The sequence below is a fragment of the Gasterosteus aculeatus genome, chromosome 10 (genome assembly GCF_964276395.1).
Source record: "Gasterosteus aculeatus chromosome 10, fGasAcu3.hap1.1, whole genome shotgun sequence".
NCBI classification, from domain to species: Eukaryota; Metazoa; Chordata; class Actinopteri; order Perciformes; family Gasterosteidae; genus Gasterosteus; species Gasterosteus aculeatus.
The window spans coordinates 7,451,226-7,477,019 of record NC_135697.1 but is presented as its reverse complement, the minus strand read 5'-3'; the positions used below and the strand labels follow the sequence as shown (position 1 = coordinate 7,477,019).

At 46.8% G+C, this 25,794-nt stretch overlaps 1 protein-coding gene across 1 annotated transcript; it reads right to left on the bottom strand.

Annotated features, from left to right (window-relative positions):
* Positions 1 to 352: 352 nt before the first annotated feature.
* On the bottom strand, positions 353 to 25,507 carry pard6gb (par-6 family cell polarity regulator gamma b). Its single transcript, XM_040189249.2, has 3 exons — positions 24,915 to 25,507; positions 20,863 to 21,085; positions 353 to 1,968 (listed from the first exon to the last, which is right to left on the bottom strand). Exons 1-3 carry the CDS (start codon positions 24,984 to 24,986, stop codon positions 899 to 901), a joined length of 1,365 nt encoding a protein of 454 aa, XP_040045183.2. The 5' UTR covers positions 24,987 to 25,507; the 3' UTR covers positions 353 to 898.
* Between the last annotated feature and the right edge of the window lie 287 nt (positions 25,508 to 25,794).

Genomic DNA, 25,794 nt, shown 5'->3' with positions numbered 1-25,794 from the left:
TTCAGTCTGACTGTAGCCGAAGAAAGGAAGGCAACCGTCAGATATTCTGTCTTGAGTCGAGAAAAGCCTCTGCTTAAGTTTGTGTGGGACTAAAACCGGATGTTTTGTACAGTTTTCCTGCTAAAACCTGTCAAACTTAAGTGAGGATGGGTATCGAAGACTAATTCAATCACACAAACTTTCATCCGTTTCAAACTTTAAACCTTGCGTTTGTTTTTTCTTCCCTCATCCATCACTAAATCTGTTAAGTTCTAAAAAACAACACTATAGCTGTAGGACTTTTGATGGCTATAAAGAACCTCAAAATTAAAGCATTTTCCAGAAATTGCTGGACCAAACATCACATTTCTCGTTTGCAGACTTAGAGAATAATTTATTGGAACAGATACAAGGATTTGATCACAATCATCAATGCATAAAAGAACTATTAAAAAAAAAAATCATACTCTAAACAGCATTTATCAGAATATAAGAAATATAGATTTACTCTTTAAAAACATCCATAAGCAACCCCAAGTTGGTCCCAGTAATAAGAAAGGAATTGATCTGAATAAAAGTGGTCACTAACAAAAGATATTAGGCTGTAGGCACATTCAGAATTCTACTATACAGTGGACTTGCCTGAAACAGTTATTTGTTCTGATGCTTTCGACATACACACGTACAAATCTTTTGATAAAAGACAAAGACAACTTTAAAAATACAGGAAATATACACAATGCATTTTCCTTGTTTCCTGGCTTGTAACTTCCAATCATCAATGATGTCATATAAACAAACAGAAGTCACAAAATGAGTATCTGATAAAACACACTAAAGCTCATATTGATCCGGCCTGGTGTTCCAGTTTAAGTCTCTGAGCAGTTGGGATGTTTCTGTGTGTGTGTGTTTACGAGTATTATAGGGTAATGACCGTGCCGTCCTCCTCCACCCCCCCCCTCGGCAGTGCGAGGCTGTGTCGCGGGTCTGTTTTCAGGGAGCTGAGGATTTTGTGCAGGCTGCCGTTGCTGTGGCGGAGGGCCGGGTGGCTGCTGTGATGCGGAGGCTGTACTTGGTGATGACGCTGCTGGGACTGCTGGAGGTTCAGGTCCCTGTGGAGCTGGTAGCTGAGGCTGCTGCTGTGGTGGTGCTGGTGGTGGTGGTGGGACCCTCCGTTGAGGCTCGGCTGGGAGTGGAAGGAGGCGGTGGAGACCACCGATGAAGGACGCGAGGGCGGGCTCGGAGGTGCCGCCGGGCCTGAAGCCGCTGTCGGCACCTGTTGGTGTGCGCGAGAGGCGCTGGACGCCAGCGAAGCGTTGGACCTCTGAGACGGCCGCTTGAGGCTGTTCTCGATGACGATATCAGTCTCTTCATCGCTCTCCAGGTCGTCTTGGTAACCGTGGGCTGCGGAGGCCATCGCCGCCACAGAGGCCACTGACAAACTCGGGTAACCGGTCGACCCGCTGCTGTCGGACGACTGGCCCGAGCTCCCCGAGATCCTGCTGCTGCGCACCACGTTGTTGCGCTGGTTCACCGGCTTGACGGTCACAATCAGGTTGTGGCTGTTGGCGATCATCATGTCCGTTACCTGGTCCAAGGACTTCCCCGTCACTTCGATGCCGTTGACCTCCAGCACCTCATCGTTGACCGCCAGCAGCCCGGTGCCCTCCGCCAACCCCCCGGGCACCATCCGCGATATGAAGATGCCGGGGACCTTCTCCAGGCCGTGCGGGGTCACGCGCACGCTAGTGCCATCTCGGATGTAGAAGCCGAGGGGCTTGTCCGAGCCGTGGCGATACAGTCGGACGCGGCGGTGCGATTCAGGCAGGATGTCGACGTCAATGATGGAGGAGACGGGCCGGAAGTCCTGCGGCATGCCGATGCGGATGTGCGGCCGCTTGCGGTTGATGTCGTTGTTGCGCAGTGCGACCACCGCCTTCTTCCTGCGAGTTATCGTGTTGGTGCCGTAGTTCTCGTAGTCGACCTCTTCTGTGAGGCAACGGAAAGAGACAAAGAAAAAGTGTCAGGCGTTAGGTTTCATCGTTGTTGATATGGAGGCAACTCAAGTTGGAAATACAGATGTTAAAGGGCCACAAGGAAAAATGTCAACACCGCGAGGCACACAAAGAAGAGAAGGAGCACCTGGAAAGTTGACAACAGAAAAAAAGTTTCCATTCTGGAACTACTAAGGATGTGCACGAGTCTGCCTAAACCGTTAAAATCAAACCGCCTGCTTCGCAAATTCCTCAAAACAACCATTGATCAAACTACGCCCAGATGTGATTGAAAATACCCTTGCTTTTGAAAGACTGGCTAATCAATTATACAGATTGTATTTCCTAACTAAAGCCACAAACACGGCCCGAATCATTTCCTCCGACCTATGGATGAAAAAGGTCACGCGAAGTCTCATAGTTCAGACTCTCGCTCAATGTGTGTGCATATATATCGGTATAAAACGCTGAGTGTGCAGAGCATTCCTCCCCGAGCTGACAGAGGGCAGCCACGCCTTTGCTACCGGGCAGCAGCTGTAGATCTCTCCGCTGTGCACTTCTACACAGGCACATACATGTACTTTCCACCCAGCAGTGCAAAACAAACGGTCCTCCACTAGCCGGATATTGTAAGAAGCCCCCCAAAGGATGTAATACAATGTTAAAAGAATGAGCTGCGAGGGAAGAGGAGTGCTTTCATCCCAGTTAGGGAATCACGTTTACCCAGAAGAGATACGGCGCAATCAATACAACAAAGAAACCCTTTATAAAAGGACGAGCTTCTTCAGAACAACGTGGCCGCAGCCAAACATGCTCATGGACGCCGAGGCTTTGGAAGCGGAAGGAGAAATGTGCTCTAAAAAGGTGTCACACTTCAGAGGGAAAGAAATGTTGAGTTACACGAAGACACGATGGCCAGCGGTGATACAGAATATGCTCACATAACAACCCGTTAGCTCTGTAATCTCCAGCTCCCAGACGAACAGGATATCTGGACACAGCAAAGCCTGACGTGAAAGGAAGCTAGGGTCCCGAGCCGGGAGCATCAGGCTCCTGCACTTCCATGGCAACAACAGCGATGAGTCATCCGTACCCCTGCTGTCTGGGACACCTGCTTTCCCAAAATGATTATGGGCAAGCACACTGTTTGGCCCCGCGTTCAAAAGCACACCGTGGAAGGGTGAGGGCACTGAATATAGAGCCTCCGAGCAGCAGAGCCAGCTGGCCAGTCGACCCTTCGCCCCCCCCCCCCCCCCCCAGAGTGAGCGTGGACGCCTGCCATACTTCTCCCTACGCAATGCTGACTCATTAATACGAGTTTCCTTCCTTCCTCCTTCACCGTCACCTCTTGCTCCTCCTGAGCCGAATGTTGAGTAAGCAGTATGTTTTGCTTCGGCCTCAGAGAAGAAGGGTCTGCAGGGGGAGGAAACCGTGCGAAAGTCACCGCCAGGAGAGGAGAAGCAGCTTTTTTTTGCGGGTGTCAGCAGTACACATGGGGAATGGCTGATGACTAAACTGGGAGGGGGGGGGGCGGTAAATAAGAACGAGGCCGATAAAGTAGATTGACGTCTCTTGGCACAGCATGAAATAATGTTGTTACTACGGTGCCAAAACGGCACGGTACCAGATAAAGACACATCTTATCAGCTTTTGCTGCTTTTAAAATGTCTAAAGAAGACGTTTATTAATATGCCAAATCAACCGATGTGCACACCAAACTCAACGTGTTCTCAGTTTTCTGGGCATGTCCTGCCAGTGGCTGACTTGATTGAATCCAGACAAATAATTTGCTCCAGGGCTGGAATTTCTGCCACAAGTGCAAGTGAGAACCACGATAGGAATTAGGAACCGTGTAGGAGGGGAACACCCTCCATCTTCCACCCCCCCAGTCTGAAACCACACCGCACCAGCGTCTTCAGAAGAACAAAGACGTGCACAAGCATAAGCATGCTTTCTAGTTATGTCTCAGCTCTCCTTCATAATCTCATAAGAAGCCCGTGAAGGCAACATTTGTTTAAAGAAACCCACAGACAAAAACAAAAAAGTCCAGGGCGTGTGTTTGACATGTCCACGAGCTGCACCACGTCGTTTTAAAAAGAAAATGACTTTCTTGAGATTGCACATCAAAAAAAGACTTCTTCTAAATCTCCAGACCCATCTCATAAAAGGTCACGGATTACTTCAAAGAGGCCCAGTAAGAACGAACTATCAGGTGTCACTGCTCTCTGGTCCTGACTTGATCCTGCTAAGTGTGGGAGTCACATGACACACACACACACACACACACACACACACACACACACACACACACACACACACACACACACACACACACACACACACACACACACACACACACACACCTAAACTAAGTGAGCACGTTCCAGCCGATCACACAGTTTATCGTAACCATCCCTGACGCACATAATCCCTGCTACACTGAAGCATGATGGGTAAACCCGCTAATCAGACCGTCGGGTGACTGCGAGGCATCTGCAGACTAAACAGCAGCTCAGATCAAAGCCGGTTAGAAAAGCACAGGTTTTTTCTGTCTTCTCACAATGTTATTTAACACATGTTATTATGTTAGTATGTAATATGAAGTGATTAGTTAGGCAAATACCAGCGGTTATACTAAATTTAAGTCACTTTTAAACTGACGCTTTCACAAGCCAAGGACGGCTAATAGCAAAGCTAAACGCTGACAGGGATGGAAAAAAACATTCATTCACTGAAACAAAAACATTTACTTATTAGTGGTAAAGTAGTAAGTAGTGAGTAAGAATCATTTGAGAGGTCAGACACAGCTGGATGGATTGAAAATAAAATCACACCGACATAAAAGTAATCATGAAAACAGTGTTCAATTTAGGAATAATGGAGCTGAAAACCACATGATGCTGAAAACTCCGACCCACAACCCACACAGGGTCAAGAGGTCAGAGGTGGAAAGACAGCTTCTGGGTGACTCCTACATTCTGCTGCCTGCTGATGTGTGTGGCAAGTTGTATGAGTCTGCGTGTGTCGAGGAATGTGGTGGGTGACCTGGTTGGGGATATCTCCAAACAGGTTGAAGACCTGCATGACTTCACAAGAAAGCGCGTGTTCTGCTTTGAACCAAAGCAACACGCCCTTTGAAGCTCGCAATGTTGCCGTTTGCAGTTTTACAATCCATCGCCGGCTTATTGCTAATCTTTTTTCACAGCCATAACGAATGACAAACAACCAGACATCATCCTCTAAGTCCTGAAATGTGCTGTTGTGACGCTGCATTGGGGGCAGAGAAACCGCCCAATTAAAGTAGCTTGCATCTGGCTTTCGGGTTATTATTGAATGCCTCCTGTTTCCCTGCAGCGCACCTCTAGTTAACCAAAGCTGTGAAGAGAAAGCCCTTCAAAGTCCCACTGCTTTTCCACCATCTCCCATAAAAAATAAAAAAAAAAAGTCTTTTAAAAAAAGAGTTTTATGATCGACCGTTACGCTCTGTGCGCACTCGTTCCTGGCAGGTCTTCTTACATCCACCGCCGACTCGTCACTCGTAAACACGCCACGAGAGAAATGAACCAAAAGGAAAAGATGCACATCTATTTCTGATAAAGCGTTTCAGAGACGTCTCACGCTTTGGTAATGCAATGTGCCACGTAATGCGAGTAGTATTAAAAAGTCATAAGGAAATTAAATCAACGGGGTTTGATCCGCGTTAGTGTACGCTTTGCTCTGCGAGCGCTGATGTGAAATCATTGGCTCCTGAGGGAATACTCAACGGGACTTAAATGCTTCTGGTTCCCCTAAAGAGGGATAACTACGTGCAAGCGGAGACCTGTACTGTTTGAAGAGGTGTTTGGGGGCCGGCTTCATGTGTGACATTTCACACAGCGCTTTGTGAAAGTTGGCTCCCTGTGTTAAGCACTTTTGGGTCACGAGCCAGAACGCACACTAGTTCTGCGCGATTTTCCAGTGTTACGGCTGCTAGCGCGTAAATGGAGGAACATGCTGTATCCATCTTTATTTAAAAAAAAAAAAAAAAAAGCTCCACAAAACATTGTTGTGTTTCGATTCAAGAACTATATTATTCATTTTGATACTTTTAATTATTTCTCATTTTAAAGCATAACTATCAGTAGGAAGCCGTGTTACTGTGTGCACGCGAGACTTGGGGTGCAGGCGACAACATCAACACCCCGCTAACAGCTTTAGTGGTGCCCCCTCAGGGGAGTGACACCACCCTGCCCTCCCCACTAATGAAATTTTGACTCCGTGATTGGACTCAGGACACGAGCAGCACAGCAACTTGCAAACAAACAATCCTTTTCAGACCGCTTTGAAGAAATGTAGCCGACCTCTGCACATTTTTACGAGAAAAGCTGCAAATAGCAACAACGGAGGCCAAGCAATCCGCCTGTTCCGATCAGCGGAGATGCATAAAGCTACACAACATTTAGCACAGATTGTTCTGGTGAAAACCTGTTGCTCCAAATTTGATTTGATACACTTAAAATGGCCAATTGATTATTTTAAAACGTTTACATAGCGTGGGGATTTTCAATCCGTTAGGGAACAAAATGTACCAGCTCCCTATCTATACAGCAAAGCTACCGCTTTCCTTCTTGCTTTGTTTTTGTGCTAATCCAACTGCTAACTAGTGTTTACTTTGCAGATGCCATCGTGACAAGTTGACATTCTGTGTTCATATTTTTCATTTTTTTAGTAGCAGTTTGCAGAGAACAGTCAAGATATATTCATCCGCTCACTTCTGTCTGCGACCCGCGACCTACGGCATGACGCTGTGTCTGCATCCAGCTACGGTCCCATTTATGCAAGTGACATTCCTGGACCCCAACAACCCCCCCACCCCCACGCCACCATCATGGGTTTTCGGCCGAGCGTGACAAAGTGCTTAGTGACAGGAGAGTCCACAATCCCTGGAGAAGAGGCTCGCAGAGAGAATGGAGAATGGCGTTACTGCTGCCTTTCGCATTAGGTCACTGGATGCTGTGGCAGTGGGCTTCATCCCCGGGCCCCACAGACGGACACACCAGCACACACGGCTCGCTCACTTTCAAAGCCACCGCGAATATGGAACAAAAGCAGAACGGGGTGAAACGGCAGATGACAGAACGAGACGGCCCGGTGCAATGCGCTGCAGTACGGCGCGCATACATGTCCACTCAGAGATCTTCCCCGTAGCAGCATTAGCATTTCTTTTTGTCCTGTTCACGTTAGAAAATACATGACTTAATGAAATGCGCAGGCCTTTTCTGTTGCTTTCTCTTCATAGCGTGGTCTCAGACGTTTTCACAGTTTCATGCAACGCATCCAGACACAGCGAAGGACGCCGCATTCCTCTCCCGTCTGAATAATCTGAAGCAAAAACCCTTTAAAAAATCAGATCACGTTTTCCCCCTTGTCAATGTTAAAGCACGCGTGGAGCCCCTCGCAAAAAGGGCCGCCCACACGTAAGCGTGAGGAACGGACCAAAGCAACCAGTACTCTTGGCTGTCTCCTTCGTCCTCCACTGGAGACGGCCTGGAAGTCCATCTGTGTGTTTAGGGGCAGACGCCTGCCAAGACGTTCAGCTAACACTAACATGGAAAAGGAATGCAGACTGAATAAAGACCAACTATTTAAAAAACATATTTCACATTCTTGCAGGGGAGGTTGAGGCAGTCAGTGCCTGGGTGGAAATTTGGAGAAGCTGGATGAAACGTACGCGGTTTTATTCGACAGCTGCTCTGAAGGTCTGGGTTGAAACTTACTGGAAGTCGCTGTGATCTTCTGCCTGCTGCGTTAAAGGTGCAGAGAAGAGAGCGAACGTAAAGGCCGCGGTGGAGCATAACTAAATACATCTGTACAAGTACTGTGTTGGGGTAGAATTTTGAGGTTCTTGTGATTTACTTGAATGTTTCTTTGCTGCTTTAAAAAAAATACTTCAAAACAGCTACTAGTTCCTTTAAAAAGTAAAAGTGAACATAACACACCAGTGTAGATAAATCTTATGTAATCAATTTAAAAAAAAAGATCCAAACTGGATTATGAAGACTTAAAAATACATATAGATTTTACCTTTATGGAATCTTCACGTTATTCATAGTATTACTACTATTACTTAAGCAAAGGATCTGAATCCCTCTTCCATTACTGCATACAGAAGGGTAAATCTGATAAAAGAATAAATAGAACATCTGTGGGTGGGCATGTACATCGCTTCAACACGTCTCGTCGATAAAAGAACAGATGCAAAAAAAAAGAAAGGATTAAAAATAAAACTTAAAAAAAAAAAGAAAAGAAAAAAACTTCTGCATGCAAATGTGTTGTGGGTAGCTCTTTGCACGCACCCCCTCCATTCCTTCACTCCCCGCGCTCGTTTCACCAGCAGTTACCGCGGCGCACATCTGGGACGCGTTAAATGGAGCTGCCTTGTCTGCTCCGTTCTGGCTCGGCCCGCGTGGGGCGGGGGTCACCGGTTTAAGGCTCGGCTGCAGGTAAGGTATCAATCAATCACACACACACGGCCAATACGCCAGCAAACATTGCGCCAAAACACACAGGGAATTGGGGTTTAAGACCAAGAGAAAGTTATTTTGAGAGAAGGGCGTGTGCGTACATGAGGCTGTTAATGAGGAGATTAACCTGCTTTGTGACATTAGAGCAGGGGAAGGGAGGGAGGAACATCAAAAGGAGGAGGAAGAGAAGCGCGATGGAATAGACCGCTCTTGCATTCCTCCGTGCTCTTTAAAAAAGGAACACTTGGTCAAGTGTTACACACCACCACCACCCCCCTTCAGAGAAAAATCACTGGTAGGGGGCCCACTGTCGCGTTTCAATACAACAAGCCCAATCCAACTGCCTCTCTGCTGATCACGTCCAGGTTTATAACCAAGAAAACGCATGCCGTAGATTTAGGCTCCACTGTGCCATCCGGCCCACAGGTAGCCGAGGCGATGCCTTCACTGACCCATGTGACGAAAATACACGTCAGCACGGAATGCAAAAGGTAATGGAAACATAACATGAAGATGGACCAATACTTTTTATTTCTAAGACAAGATTGAAGGCATAACGACACTCGTGCAATCAAATGACAAAACCTTGTTAAAGGCATTTGGCAAAGACTTGTGTCAATTTGTCTCCCACACTCAAACCCAAAAAAATAACCAAAGAATTTTTTCCTCCAACACGTGGGGAAATAAGACGCGACCGGTATTATTTGGACCTTTTTCAGTTTCCTCAAAGCCATTAGGGATCTGAGGAAGACATCTGCTATTGTCCTAGCTGTGACCTCCACCATCATCCTCTAATCTGGGTTTAAGTCACATTCTTATCTTTTTATCGGCTGCAGGTGACAACAAGCAGACTAGAAAGATTGTGACTGACTCTGACTCTGGTCACAATCACACTGAGTGAAAACAAGACCAAGAAAATGCCAGAGGGTGTGACATTCAAATAAACGGGTAAGAACATGAAAGAACCCAACAAGCACGCTTTAAAACACATGTGCAAACAGTGACATCGCCATCATACAGCAAATTCTGATTTGGTTGCCAACTGCCGGTTTGAGGGGCGGGGGAGGGGGGGGTTGAGAAAGGGCGAGACAGTCCGTCCTACAGAAGACGCCTCGCTGAGAAGGTCTTCCATCAACCCTTGGGAAACGTGATCCTCTGTTATGAAGCTGCCTCTGGAGACGTTCATCAGATTCACACTGTGGGCAAGAACAATAATCCGACTGCGACTTGACTTCTAAGTGGCCAGAGAAAATGTTGTCTCCGAAGCGGGGTGAGGTCATTTTTCATCCTTACCCAAGCAGACAAACGCGCACACACACACACCTCATCTATTGAGACGCTCTGGCAGTGTGCGTTTGCTTTGTAGCCATTCAGAACAATAGTCGGCTGAATATGGACTTCCTGGTCAGGAGATTTCGGGATGAGATTTCCTGCGGTACGTGGTGGATCCTTCCATCGACATGGGTGTGACTTCCACACAGTAATGAACATGAGGTCAATGAAAAACCCCTTCCTGGCCTCCAGGTGAGCCCCCCCCCCCCACCCTTCATAGGGTGTGATCAGGTAAACCCTCTGCAGGCTTCAACAGGCCCGAGTCCCGTCTGCCCCTGTGAAACACCAACACCACTACGCAGCACACTTCCTGTGTGTGGTGACACATATCCCTGCTTCTTCTGGCTCCATGCATCGCTCCACTGACTGTTTACCTAATCTAGTCTCTGCAGCCAAATCCACTTGCACATCTCTCCCCCCCCCACCACACACACACACACACACACACACACACACACACACACACACACACACACACACACACACACACACACACACACACACACACACACACACACACACACACACACACACACACACACACACACAGCTGTCTGTGGGAGTATTTCCACATGAGCAGTCAGTGTCCCATTGTTTTCGGCGAGTCTCTGGGACACAATTCATATCAGGACAAGAGTCAGGGCTCGTTGCTCCCCTCCTCCATTCTTTTCCTTCCTCTCACGTCCTGAAGTGCTGAGTTGGCCTGATTCAACCACCAACTCGATGCCCACATGTCTGCAGGAGGGGGGGAGGGTCGGTAGGGAAAAGGGGCAGAAGGGGCAGCACCTTCTCACAGCATGTCGGTCTGTCGCTGCCAGACATCTGGGAGTCAGTTCAGGAGCTCATGAGGGCACATTTTAAGGAAGAGCGAGGCTTTAGATTAAACCCTAGTTTGCTTAGTAGTGTATTGTACTTTTCATACTATGCACCAATAATGCATTTTTCTGGAATTGGGCACAGGGGAAAAAAGTAAACCAGAAGTTTACCATGCGACGATAACTAAAGAAGGTATGAAACAGTGGGTGATTTTTTTATTGCTTGCTGTTGAAAAGACACTTATCTGGAATTTTAGATTTTGCATTAAATAATTTTATACAATACAAAAAAAAGTTTTTTGGGGGGCAATTTCCTGTCATGCTGGGTGTCTGACCCTGAATCAGTCAAAAGTGTGTGAGAAAATGCAGAAAAAGTGCAGTTCTGAATCATTCAGCTGATAAGAGACCGACTACGATAAAGAAAAACATCACAACCAAATAGCCAACGTTTACATCCCAGAGGAATCATTTACACAAGTGAGACATGAATAAGTCGCTTGCATCAGACCCTCTTGATCGGAGAGGATTGGCTTTCATGTTAAATGAGCTTTGCGGTGGCTACCGTTAGCTCTGGTGATGTGCGATAGCCAATCAGAAATACTGGCTCCATTCTAGCCAATCAAATCCCTCCAGTGTGTCGCGGCTGAACAATGCCGGTCGGCCCGTGAGGTGGCAGGACAGCTTGTCTCATTGTTTTAGCCTCATGACCTATATATGGCTATACTCACTTAGCCACAGTAATTGTTCCCCTTAACTCCTCTAGCACTGGGAGGGTAGTGATCCAGAGGTCCCCCCCCCCCAAAAAAAAAACATGGACCTCGAGTCAGACAGACACGTTTGTGTAACATTTCATACACCGCATTTGAGCACAGCTCATACAGCCGTGTTTGCACAGGCTTTCATGTTGAGTGGAGTTAGTTGGTTTTCTAGCCTTGGGGACGGTGAACTACTGAACCAGGGTCATCAACAAGGAGGGAAATAAATAACATCACATGCTACAAGGTCTGGTTGCTTTCAGGAACAGCGTGTGTGTGTGTGTAAGATCTGTATTAGTTTATTAACTAAACCAACAGTTAGCATGAGCCTGTCATAGCGAGGACGGCGTTAACCTAGAGGGGACCTGGAGCAAACCTTTTGCCGTTTGTGAGTGCGTTTGGTGCGGCTGAGGGGTTGTGAAGCAAAGTCAGTCCCTCCTTTGTAATTATGGACTCCTAAAATAACCCTCTGCAGGGGCAACGCAAGGTTGATGTTGTGCTGGCTCCCGTGCACTTCCCATGGCTCAGCTGGCTCACGCAGAACGCTATATGTTGGCTCCCAGGCCAGAAACCCTCGGTGTCGTTCTGCAGATTATGGATTCAACTGATTTGATTTTGGTTTTCAGATGATTAAGTCGTCAGTTAAACAGAACCAAAAGTTACTAAGAGAAGACTACAGAATCCCATCACGAAAAACAAAAACACTGGGATAAGGTCGTAAATTGTGGAACAATTACTTTAAACCAGATGCAATATGTCCATCAGTGACGGTTCAAAAGCTTTTCTAGGCAAGCTGCAAGCAAGATTAAATGAAAGATTTCCCAAAAGGAAACAATTCATTTGCTCAAGCTTGCCCTTGTGTCCATCACATCTCTATGTGTGGACTTGAGTTTTCCAGCGGCACAAAGAGCGTGCCTGGCCTTGTCCTCCAGCAGGACTGTAATTAAGAGGGAACCAGAGCGAACCGTCTCACAGCAAACCGTCTCGGCACGAAACCAGCAACTCCTCCCTCAAAAAACCCACTAACATCCACCCAGGCCAGCATCCATATTCCCCTCTCACTCCAACCCCAAACCCTCACCCTCCTCCCTCACGTCGCTCAGGGCGGCTTTCTAATCTTGGCCTGGGAAATTTCCACTGCCTACCGTTTTTCCAAACCTTTTTCCAGTATCGTCTCAGCCCGGTTTTCAGGGGAAATCTATTCTTACGTTTGTTTATATCATTACCTGTCATTTTAAATATAATATTATAAATATTAAATTTAAAGTATTACAGATTGTACTTGGATTAATATCTGTGATGAATCCTTACAATCAACTCGATGCATTTCCCAAAGTTGGATTCAACCACTCCAAGAGAACACCAGCAGAGACAGATGAACGTAAACATTATACGATTGCTGAAGATGGTTATGTGATAAATATATATATGATTTCTCTTCCATTTCTCAATGAGTAATGTTTTAGTTCTATTTGAATGAGTTGAAAATACCACCATAAAAAGTATTGTGGATTTATAATAATATTCCTATATTTTAAAGAAATAGATCTATAATTTAGGAGATGAGCTTATTAGCGTTCTTGCTGAGAGTTGGACGAGAAGATTGATACCAAACATCAGGTATGTCCATCGAAAAATTAAGCTAGAGCAAAGAGATGTTTAGCTCAGCATAAAGACTTTGCATAGGGGGACAGATTGCGTAGCTCTGCAGGAAACAAAGTCCACCAAACACCCCCTTTAAAAGCTCACAAACTCACTAAATACCATTATCTATCAAACTGAACTTTAAAAAAAAAATGTTTTTAAGCATGTTGTTTTAGCATGAAATGGTAAGTCACTATAGGAGCCTGTGATGATAATAATAATAATAATAATAAATAATAATAAGCAGCTCCAAAAATAAAGTAAAATCGGTTTGCATAGCAAAATAGACTTGTTAATTCTATCAAGGGGACTTCCAAAAACAAACCTGGCGGCCAATGTTTATGACAACATAAAAAGCGAACAAAAACCTACACACAGTTGGAAATTAGGCCGCACACGTCACAGAATGTCGCTCCACTTCCAAGCCTGACGCCAAGGGGAAAAGAAATAAGGCATAGAAGTATTTCAAGCTTGTTTTTCTCTCTTTGAAGGTCCGTGCGGCAGAGGAGTGGCCTGCTGGTGGGGGCTTAGGAAGTTGTTTGTTTGTCCCTGAAGGACTGGCTATATTCATCACAACCAGCAGAACGCCTGCGTCTCTCAGCTTGTTTAGCAGCAGCATAAGGTTGATTTCAACTGAGCCACTGAGCTTTTCAGAAATCAGAGTAATCATAACAGAAGGTCTGTGGAGGTGTGATCGCATTCCTCAAAATCGAGAGCAGCTGTGTGTATACGCCATTTTTTAAGCGATACGAAGAACTGAAAATCTAACCACATCCTTGCGGAAGCGCGCGCGTCAAAACATTTGAGTTGTTTTGTTAGACGGGTGACGTTTTGACAAACTCTGCGATTTTCTTGTTCCCTTAATTTGTGACTGCGTGGAACCAAAAAGCGAACATTGTTGACCGTGGGTTTGAAAAAGGTCCATAATAAACCCACGCAACGCATATCGAACGTGACCAACAGATGCTCGGGAGGAGCCCCCCCGACACAGACCGCGGTGTCTGGAAAGACGTGTGGGGGAGAAAGGACGCAGTTCAAAGCGGGGTCGTAAACCAAAATGAAAGTGGGGACTTTGGAAACACAAACACCAATATAGTTCTGCCTTACAAGTTTAATTAAAAACACGGGACCTTCCCTCCCACGCCTCAATAACAGATAGAAGGGCCCGAGACGTGCGTCAGCTGGGATTTGTGATGCACATGAACAATCTCAAAGCACAAGTGTGCCTCGTTCGCTTTGTTACAGTTCCAGCTAAAGACTTCTAATGGTAAGTGACGCAGTCAACGAGAACCTACAATTAGTTGTGGCAGAACAGCGTGAATGTGCGCTTGCATGCATTCTTGAGTCCGGCTGCAAGTTTAGGCTGAGTGTGGATTTATGTTTGTCCCTTATTGTGACAGCCGACATGATTTACAGCATCATCCAAGCTGGTCTGCAGAGGCTTTGCACTCAACAGGCACAAAGAGAGGCAGCCCCCCCACCACCAACACCACCCACCGGCCTCCTCTTCTTCTTCTTCTTCTTTTCTGGCCCGCTGCTGGCAGGCACCAGGCATCTCCATCACACTTTAACTGTGGCTGGCATTGTCTAAAGACATGCAGCGAAAGGGCCACACACGGGTTTTATTGAAAATTGCCCCCCCCCCGCCCGAACCCCACACAGAGAGAGACACACCCTACCTAAAAGGAGGTTTTACGGCACTGAAACTTTTCCCAGTAGAGCCCAGGATTTATTTGGTAGGGCGCAGCGGTGCGCCGTGTCGCCCACACGCGCAGCGAGCCGGGAAAGCTTTCAGACACGGACTTGAGGGCTTCAACACCTCACTTGCCCCAGATGAGGCGTTCACAAAAGAAAAGAAAAAAAAAAGAGGTACATTTAACCCTCGTTGCCTCCCTGCGAATGTGACCCAGATGTGTTCTCAAAGTATCAATGTCAAACTTGCACAAAGATGGAATAAAAAGGCCTTTTTGTCTCATCCCATACAGGACAGTGGCTGGTGCACAGGTTTGTCCCGCTGTCTGTTGGCTCGGATTGCAACAAGAGGACAACAGGCAGGCAGGATGGAGCTGGACTCCATACAGTCTACCGTGGTGGTTTTCTCACCTGTGACAATTGACTCACGTCTGCGCTCTTAAGTGAAAAGCGTCAGTCTGAAGAGCTCCCTTAAAAAAAACCCCCAAAAAACTGCCTTCCAGAATGTGGACCAACATGATCAAGCCGAGGAGTTTACTGGCGTCCCATCTGAACGGAATTGGACACTTTAAACCCCTCAGGGGAAAAACAAAAAAAAGGCACAGCGTAGAAGCCCAGAGGGGGGAGGAGATATAAATGAGATCTTTTCCTACGAGGAGCAGCAGAGCCTGTTGTTTACAGCGATCCCTTACACTTGGCTGCAGAGCCCGGAGGTTGCTCTCTGGTACGGCGCATAAAGACTAGAGGTAGCGGGCACCACAAGCACAACGGACCACACTCAAACTCACTCGAGTGTTCCGTCAAGGGAGTATCGAGGCAACGCGCGACCAAAATAGATCTGCCGGAATGAGGAAAAGGATTCTTTCTGCCCTTGGTGGCATTCGATTGTGCAGCCGGTATTCGAGTTTACGAAGCGGCTGGCGGAATACAAGCGAGCCAAAAGAGCACAGCGGTAAAAAAAAAAAAGCTGCACACTGGCATGACTACATTCCGAATCATTTACACTAATCAAGAGATCTATTCTAATCCCACTGTTGGAGGACTAAAATCAGCTTTGGGAGGCATCGCCGGGATGAAGAGACAAACCTAATTACCGAGGGGGCTCCTCTTCTTGTCCACATGGAAGAGATGTCGTGGGGGTCAAAGCCTTGACCTACAGCTACCATGACCGAGCACGTTGACACATCTGCCGCACAATCGCGTTTAGTGGAGAGGACATGTGGACAAAAGCGCACACACACGCACACGCGCACACACACACACACACACACACACACACACACACACACACACACACACACACACACACACACACACACACACACACACACACACACACACACACACACACACACACACACACACACACACACACACACACACCCGTCAGAAGCCCTTTGGCTGTGAGAGTGGCCAGATGTGCTGACAGGGTCCCTGCAGTCGGCCACTACAACAGCACACAGACAGTGAGTGAGAAAACCAGGAAAAACATGTTGAATAGCTGCTTTTTGGATTTAGAGATGTGCTCAATTACACGTAACCACCCTCGTGTCTGTGTGGGTATTTGTAAGATGATAACAAATGATCCCAATCACAGTGTGATACAGATGTTTAATATCTCGGAAAAAAGACCGGGGCTCGAGAGAAAAATGCTTCACGTGGGGAAAGCCAGGAAAGTGCAGACAGCCAGAGCAGCCGGAGAAATAAACAAAACAATGGCATTTATTTGATCTCCAAGCGACCGCGCGGTCCACGTCGTTGAGGAAACGGCACCGATCTGGATGGCAGATGGAACTGCCGTCGCTGCCGTTTGGTTTCCAGCATCACTTTATATTGGTTGCTGTGGTGCCACGTTTACTTAGCAGACGAAGATCTGCAGCCACACAGACCGGACCTGGGCCTACATCGCCTGCTCTATTTATTTAAACATCTAGCAATTTGCCAAATAGAGGTCTCTTCTCTTTGTCGAGCGTTTAGTCTGGGTGCACAGGCTACAAAAACAACTACAAAAACCAGGCCCGCATTTGTCTTGGATCGAGGCTGTTTTTTGTCGACCATTAGCGCGATTATAGGTAAAAGTCACACAGACTTAAACACATATTTGAACCCTGCTTGTCCGCCATCAACATTACTAGTCATCAGTGTAGCGTGGGAAAGCCAATAACCACTAGAGCGTCAGCCAGCTCTAAAAGCCTTTCAACACATCAACAACTTTCCCTCCCGGGTCCTTCCCTACTCCGAAATAGACTGGTGCGAATAGATGTTGTTCTCACAAGGGTACATTACATTATTTCTTTAATGTGATGACAGTAAAAGATACTGGTAAAATGTGGAAATTCATGAGCTTAAGTGGCTGGTTTTCCTGTCAGAGTTATCTTCACCCAACGGTGTCGGCAGTGTTCCCTCTCATTATCTATGTCCTCATTTGCACAAAAGGAAAGAACATGAATGAACAGTTAGTGCTTGCAGTAGTTTCCCTAGATAAACTCACCATATACTGAGCCCAGGAAAACTCAAAATGCCTCTGATAAAAATGCGTGCGGCACAGCAGGTTCCATTGTTTGTCTTTCAAGAAACGTGCACGTGACCCTGAATCTAACATCAGTCGACCACACATGGTTGAACCACTACAGTGAGATGCCAACACATTAGACCAAGCAGAAGAAGAAGAAGAAGCCCACCTGCGCATACAGAGCCGCTTCACACAGACATCTTTTGATGCGTACCGTACCATCCCATCGCCCCCCCCCCCCCCCCCTCCCGATTGAGTCTGCATGAGAGACGTAGAAGTGTCCCAGTACAGACCTTTCTGTGAAGTGACAACCACCCCCCGTCCCCCCCAGTCTGTCTACAAACTGACATGTTTTACCTCAGCTTTTGATGTCCATAGATCGCCTCTCTGTCCAAGTCCAAGTTGAGACTGAATCAATTTCTTTGAGTTAATTGTTACACCGCAAACAGACGGCCTGTCCAAACAATTCAACAGACAGGTTCCCTTTCCACCGTGTGCACAACTAGATTGAGAGTTTTTCCTGCTTTTTAACAATTCATCATTTTGCAAATAACGCATTGCTGAAAAAGTAGCACTTATTGTGGCTGCATATAGTAAGACACTCCTTCAGATCATCCCTCTGTAGGTTCTCTTTGATATATTAAAATAAAGTCTGCTTCCTTTGTAAAGAGTCAAGGAAAACGAATAGTGAAAAACCTTTGTTGCGGTTTCAAATAATAAAATTTGACTTTGAATCTGCCCTCGTATGTTTAAACAGCGGACTTCCTGGTTTTAAATACAAACAACACAGGTGTTATCCCTTAAACCTCCCCTTGTTCTGACTACAGGCGAGCACCGTGCAATCATCCACGCCGAGACGCTGTTGTAGGTTGTTGAGGATGAGCCTCTGTTCTACATGTAAAGTCACCATTAGAACAAGTTGCCGTCATTCTCCGCAGGGAGCAACAGGTATCATCAGCTGGATTACTGTTGCTTTGCCACACAACTGCAGCACGCGCTCGAGTGATCCCACCAACAATGGTAATCCGAGCCCGGAAGGGGGGAGTCAGGTAGATAAAAAGAGCCACACACGATGGAATACAGACCTATTGTTACACAGATAAAAGCACACACAACCCCGTCACTGGAACTGGTCTCTGGTTTGATCTCGGGGTAGAGGTGAGGGTCTAACTAGAGGATATGAAATACTAAAGATGTAAAAAAAAAAAAAAAAACACAACACAATGGCTGTTTTACCCCTACTCATAGTCTTTGTTCTCTGTTCACAAAAGCCTTTAAATATCTTTATTTTACTATCAGAGTCCATGAAGGTTTTTTTTCACATTCCGTTCTTTGTGGCTGCTCATTTTGAAAAGATATCGAACGCGAACAATGTAACATTTTCCTCGGCGTAAATAGAGCGACACACACTTTTTTTCACACCCACATGCACATGAAAGACCAATCCTGGTGAAGTCACTACACTGAATGTCCTTTTCCTGTGAGTCACAGTGTCTTTATGTGTCTGAAGTCTCTCATCGGGGGTGGTCTGCTGACTGAGAAGACACGTTGACACCGCCAATGACCTGTGCCAAGTGGCTGGCACTGACCGACACGGTCACCACCAGCATGCTGGGCGCAGGGCTGCTCTTCTGCAGACATGAGGTACTCGCAATAAAAACACACTCCCCTTTGTCTGCCGGCTTACAATAGGCTGCAGTGAGGCTTAAGATGCTCAGACTGCCTCAGCCATCGGTGCACATGCCCCGTAACGACATCACCATGTCAGCGTTTTGTTTACGTCACCACACAGGCCACTTTGTAACTAAAATCTGACCTTTAACGAGGGTCACTTCCTTTGCTGCTTTAAGGCAGCATTTATTTTTTTAATTGCATTACAAAAAGGGTAACTTGGTACTAACGGGTCAGGGACATTTCCCAGCAAGTGGCGGGGACGGAGTTCTTGAAACTATGGGGAGTGGGGAATGAATAGTTGTCTCATTTTAACAGGACTGGTGTCTTTGCAGACATTATACAAGTTAATTTTCCTGCAATATATTTTTACTAGTTCTTATTTCAATACGTTTGGCTTCTTTTTGTGAAATGCTCACGAGATTACCTCTGTTACACACATTAACCTCTGCATACTACCAAAGTAAATACGGGAGGAAAGGAATTTGCCCCAGAAAGATACGACCTGAAGCCTCAAACTGTACGAGCTCTGAAGACGTTCTCTATTCACGATGGGAAGCCCATTGCCTCCCCGGAACATAATTCCACGTACGGTGGCTAGCTTTACAATATGAACCACTGGATGGCGATTAAAACGATACCCTGGAGAGTACACGTCCATTACACAACCGGCCGAGGGACATTCCAGGAAGGATCGAGGGTATGAATGGATGTCAATGGTGATAGATTAATTTATAAGCCTGCTGGCTGGCAGTCAAGGCCCACTCCAGACATCAATGAGGGGGAAAGGGAGAGACAAGGACTGGTTCCCATTCGGAGCACTCACATGCACGCACACAGCAACACACACACACACACACTAACGGGACGGCGCTCACTAAGGAGTCTCTCTTTTCACGCAGATCTTTTGTCTCCCAGTAATGTCTGGTATGCCGGGATACAGGCTTTGCTCAATGACCTGATTTCTATGGGGCTGCCAAGGCACCGGCCTGTGTGCATGCGTGTAAGTGCGCATGTGTGTGTGCGTGCGTGTGTGTGCGCGTTCATCTGCCTGCGAGCCCTTCCTCTAGATAAGACACAAGACTTAGCCAGGCAGACAGACACAGACTGAGGCGGATCCAGCCAATAAGAGGGGCAGGAAACACAAAAACACAGACACACTCAGAAAGCCCTGCATAAGGTAAACAAAAAGTCCTTGAGTTCCCAGAGCAGGAAGAGAGGCTTAATTGGATGAGGAAATATTCTGTGAGAGGTTGGATTGATTGGAGCCAGAACAGTAGTTGCAGCCCAAGACGGTCGGAGCTACTTGTCTTCCGTGTGTTGAGATTGAGTCATGGTTATAACCCACAACAAACACTCTTTAACGGGGGGTTAAACACCACCACACAACAGCTTGTGACACATAAACTATTTGTAACACTATTAACTGCACATTTATAAAAATTAACCGCATGCTGGGTACAGCTCACAACAAGAAGCAACTCTGTTGCTACATGAAAACACGGAAAAAGAGCGATACGTGAGGAACAACGAGAGACCAGAGACGCACCAACACAACGTGTGCCCAAGCGAGGAGCTGTCGCTGTTTGGAGGGTTTTGGAAAATCTGACGTAAGTTACGTTGGATAAGAAAAGAATTTGTTGCAAGTCTTTTTAGCCTCTGGTGGCAACACTAGCAGCCACGACAAGCTAACACGCTAACGAGCTAACACGCTAACTCGCCAGCCAGTGGAGAGCAAGTTGGCCAGCGAGCGTCAAACAGCTGTTCGGGTCAGCCGGCGGCCCTTTACCGGGTCAATAAATAATTGTGTTAATACTGCCACATACCGGATACCGTCAGAATCTTTCTAAATGTTCATTTGAACCTTTTTTTTTTTTTTTAAAAGCACACCGCGAGTTATCCTGATGAGGAGTCGTCCCGTGGTTGACCAGGAGGCCAAAAAGGAAGCCTTTCCAGACGACCTACCTTGTCTCTGTATGATGACCCTGAGCAGCGGGTGGGCCGTGGACACCGCCTTGCAGAAGTTGTCGTCGTTGTTGATGGGCAGCAAGTCCCCGTGGATGTCGGCGTAGCCGATCATCACCTCCATGTTGGCGATGCGGTGAATGTGCAGAATGAGCTTGTAAAACTCCTCAAACTTGCCGGGCTTGACCCGATCCACCGAGAACCGGCGGAATTCCGCCCCATACTGAAGAGAAGACGAAAAGAGAAGGGGACATCAACCAGGACAGTCACTGAGAATTAAATATTAAATTAAACTTTCAGGTGTAGAAGAGCAGGGCTGCTTTTACATCTTTTATGTATCTTTATTTGCCACATGACACGCAACTTTGACCGAGAAAACAGCAGGAAAAAGGGAAGAGGAATGTGCACAACAATCCCGCTGGATGAGTAAGCCGTCTCAGCTCATAGAAATGACCCCGGCTACCAGCCACGCCTCCCACCCGCAACAGCACGGACTTGAACAATTGCGCTACTGCTTTCCCGTTTAGGTCATCGAAACCAACCGATGAGCGCGGGGCGGAGGGTCACTGCGGGGTCGTCACGTGATTCAAGAGCAGACTTGAGGGTCGGAGAAGATTTAAGGCTCAAAAGCTCAATAAAAGCCACCACACACACACACACAGCGTGTTTACATGATGGTATAATTGGAATCTTTGCTTAGTCGGACTATGCTCTCTTTCGGGGGGAGGTGCTATTATCCCAATATACATGGCAGTGAATAAATCAAATTATTGGCCGAAAGCATGTCATATCCGATACGATAGGTGGCGCTGTTTTCATTACAACTAGTTGTGATACAGCCATTTCCACTTGACCGCTTCACCACTACCAACAACAACAACAACATTACGAGAAAGATGGTGAACGGAGAGCAAGGTGAAGCTACATCCCTCTACTATGTCTGCATGATGTTAATGGGAGCACAGCGAATGCGTATGGCGCTATCGGCTGATTTGATAACGGAGAGAAGACGCCGTCGGGATCTCAAGCATGCGCAAAGACGCAAAGTCCAGTTCCTCATCTGATTCACCGTTACATGCCGCAATAGTCGAACTATCAACTGGATCGGACCGAGTTATCCAGGGGTGTTGATCGGATCGCAGTCGGGCCGCACATAGTCGGACAAAGGTGTTTACATGAAACGGATCATTCCATTTCAGTCCGACTAAGCCAGTTATTCGAATCCATGTAACCACGCTGACACACACACACTGAAGTCTGAATCACAGGACGTAATTTGTAGGGCGAAGGTGCAGTTTGTTACTTTAATCATCAGCTCACAGCCGAGGAGAAGAGTGCAGGTGATGATCACGGAGGGGAGCAGCAGGAGGAGAAGGGAGAGGCCGACTGCTGACGCAGAAGAGCTGTTGGGACACACGTTGACCAGCTTTGTAATTAGAAGTTGATATGTGGGGGTGGGGTCGGGTCCCCATGCGGGTGTGCGGTTTGCTGCACAAACTTAAAGCGCAGCTTGGATTCCAACTCGCACAAGATGAAGCAAGACGCTGACAAACAGGCCCGTCGAGTCTTCAGTGCGGAACACTTGGAAAAGCAAAACCAACATGTGACCAAACTGTAATTAACACTGCAGAGACTTCAACACCCGACTTGCCGAGTAGCTCCAGCTCGCTCCTGCGTTTCCGCGAGCCCGGTCGTTGCTCCGATTTCACAAGCACAACCCGGCCCTCTGGTGCGAACAAGTCTGAACACGGGACGATTCATCACGGGGCCTCGGCACTGAACCCGAACCTAAGAATACATCTCCGCTCACCCTGACATCACCTGTCCTCCCGACCAATCGGGGCAAAGCGATGTCAACAGGCTGAAACACGCCAACAACTCTTGACACACACGCCGAAGGAAAAGGGGAACATGACTGACTTCTAGTCTTTCATCTGCGCGGCTTTGGTCCCCACCTGGTATCCAACTCACCTGAGACGGCTTTAATAACATAACAAATACGCCACTCGGTGTGCGACTCAGGGGAAAGGCCTCAAACCGAAAACATGCGAATAATTGAAAAACATCTTCAAAATGTGGATGGGTAAAGGCAAGTAAAGTCCCACCCAAACCCCCCCACGGCCTCTCCGATAAGAGCTTTACGGGAGTGAAACCAGCTCCACGACAGACAGCCAGACACCTCCAGTGTGATCGCTGATAAGCTTATCTATGGAACAGTTAGCCAGCGCTACCCAGGGGACCCAGATCATCACTCGCACCTGGGACAACCAAAACACACACCAGTGGGAATCCAGTCAATGGAAACAGGGATCGGCGATTTCTAAAAGGCTTTTCTGTAGGACTGAAACCCTTTTTACTAACTTGCTGGTTATTTCTGACGCATCAACCGAAAGGCCGGTGCACTCAGAACAACAATCACTCCTACGTCATTCAGGTCATGGGACGTCTACTGGAGCAGAGTCAACGCAGACCTTCCGCATAAGAAGTGAAAGTAAGATGCAAAAGGGAAATCGGAAAATATCCAGTTCCGGCATATTAGATGATTTCATTTTGAACATTTCAAAGGGGGCTCCTTCTGGCGTCCCACCTTCTGCAACCCACCACCCGCTTCTGAGGAACCTGCTACGGTGTGTGCGCCCTTACGCATTCGACAGGTATGCACATGATAAGGGCCGCCATTCCGGTTTAGTCAGGTGATACTTGGTGTTGAGCGTTACCTGTTAGGGTTGCTCGTTACAAAACCAGGGGAAGTAAAACCAAAATAAGAGCAATGAGTTACATCTGTTCCAAAAAGGTAAACGTTGTGACGTTGTGGGACAGTGAGTCAGCGCCCGGGACAGTGGCGTTAAACCGGCCCGGCCTGGCAGCTTCTGGTCGGCCCCACCTACAAACAAACCATCTCAAAGCAACGACTTCCTGTCTCTGCGGATGGAACACAAAACCTAAATAACAATGTTGTCCAAGCATCGTGGATCAGACATGCCCTGTCTTTTATTTATTTGTATCTGTAACCTCCCCTGCATCTAGTCTCTGCCAGTGCCACCACAACTCTGAGACTGGGATAATAATAATAATAATAATAATAAAATAACCTCTGGACTGAACGAGTCCCCTCACGATCATCTCAATTTGGCACACAAGTGCTGATACACTCATGGTCGAAGCATGTGTGAACATAGATGTGTAACACACACACACACACACACACACACACACACACACACACTCGTCACTTGAATGGAATTTGGGGGAAAACATGTTCGCGTAAGTCCTTGAGAGGCTGCGACAAAACAGTCGAAATAGTTCCCGTTTTGTTCCCGCTTCGTGCATCGGACACGTGTGTTTTTATCTGGCAGGACTATAAAGTCACACGCGCTACAGTCAGCTCGTCACAAACTATTTAAAAAACAAAAACGGTCTCTCGGAGCGGAGACAAACGTATCAAAGTGATGTCCAATGTCTGAAAGTAGTTCTGGTGCGTTTGATGAGGTCCGAAAGAGAAAAAAAGGGTCAAAATTCACTTAAAGTTCGCGCACATTTTGTAGAAGTCGGTTGTTTTTATCACAAAAACCGACAAAACAGCCAAATCGCACTGTTAAATCCACTTAAGTGGTTGACTTAATTCATGGCACCATTGCAGCGTCACAAACTACCCAAAAAGCGACGGATAGACGCAAAGTTGTGTAGCGCAAAAGAAACGCGGTGAAAGCAACAATGTTGCAAAAAACATCCGATTGAAAAAGATATTTTAATCACAACAACCAGTCAAAGGCTCGGTTGTTACTGCCCCCCCACCCCCCCAAAAAAGCTTCGTGACAGGGAGGGAAAGAGCCAAATCAGCACAATCTGCACGCTCTGAAATAAGAAGACAATAATAAGTGCCACATTACGGAAACATTCAGAAAGCGAAGTAGAGCTTCGCCGCACAGAGAAGATTCATTTTAGTTTTCATCCAGTTGGTCGGATTGAACTGCAGCAGACGACCATGTGAACGCTTCAATCCTCTCCTCAAATCCACATTTAAATGACATAAAAACCCGCCCAAGGCTCACCTTGCTCTTCACCTCCACGGCGTTACAATCCGCATTCCGCAGAGGTTGCGATCTATTAAAGCTCCGATTCATTTTTTCTTTTTTTAAAGGTTGCACTTTAAAAAAAAAAAAGGGAGAATTGTTCAGCCGCCTTTGCCCGCAGAAAGAGCGGCTCCGGTCCCGGGATTTCTGCTACCAAAACGCCTTCTTGCTTCGTCCCAGGAAGGAGGAAGTTCGTGTTATTTCACCTCCTGTTTGTTCTTGTGATGCGACCCGCCGGACACGGGAGAGGACTTCACGGCAGAACAGGAGGAGAGCAACTCACCGCGGTGACTTGGGAGTGCGAGTTAAGTTTTGGAATGACATCAGCCCTCGTAATGAAAAAAAAGGGATTCTGTGAGGCCTCCACGTGGTGCTCGTAATTTCGAGCTTCCTCTGCCGATGCCTCGTAGTATACACAACAGTAGCCTAAATATTACATAGACATATATTATCAAGAATACAATGGACAACGTTGTTATTTTCTTTCTTAATACAGTTGTAATACAATGTACAGGTTAATACAATGTACCTTACAAACCAATCACGCCAGATCAACCATGCTTCACCTAGCACATTTTGATTAATGTGGTTTAAAGTATTTAAGGTGGACATATTATTTAATTCTGGACTTAAATCTCCATAATTCCATACATACAATTATTTTTTATGTTTGACCATTTAAAAATAATAATAAAGATTCCGACAGTACGTGAAGGCAACACACCGCACACCGGTCCTCCGGTGCGCCAGAGGACGCATTTCTCAATGCAAATGTTCTCGAAGCCTCTCATTTGAAAATGAGTCATATTTAATAATTATGGACCACAGTGTACATTGGGACCGAGAATAGCATTGGTTT

What these genes read in the sequence shown, in the direction of transcription:
- pard6gb (XM_040189249.2), bottom strand. Translation starts at nt 24,986, where the DNA reads ATGAATCGGAGCTTTAATAGATCGCAACCTCTGCGGAATGCGGATTGT. An exon ending in CCGTGGAGGTGAAGAGCAAG is followed by an intron (nt 21,086 to 24,914) that starts GTGAGCCTTGGG and finishes TCTTCTCTTCAG; the next exon opens with TATGGGGCGGAATTCCGCCG. An exon ending in GGTCATCATACAGAGACAAG is followed by an intron (nt 1,969 to 20,862) that starts GTAGGTCGTCTG and finishes GTTGCCTCACAG; the next exon opens with AAGAGGTCGACTACGAGAAC.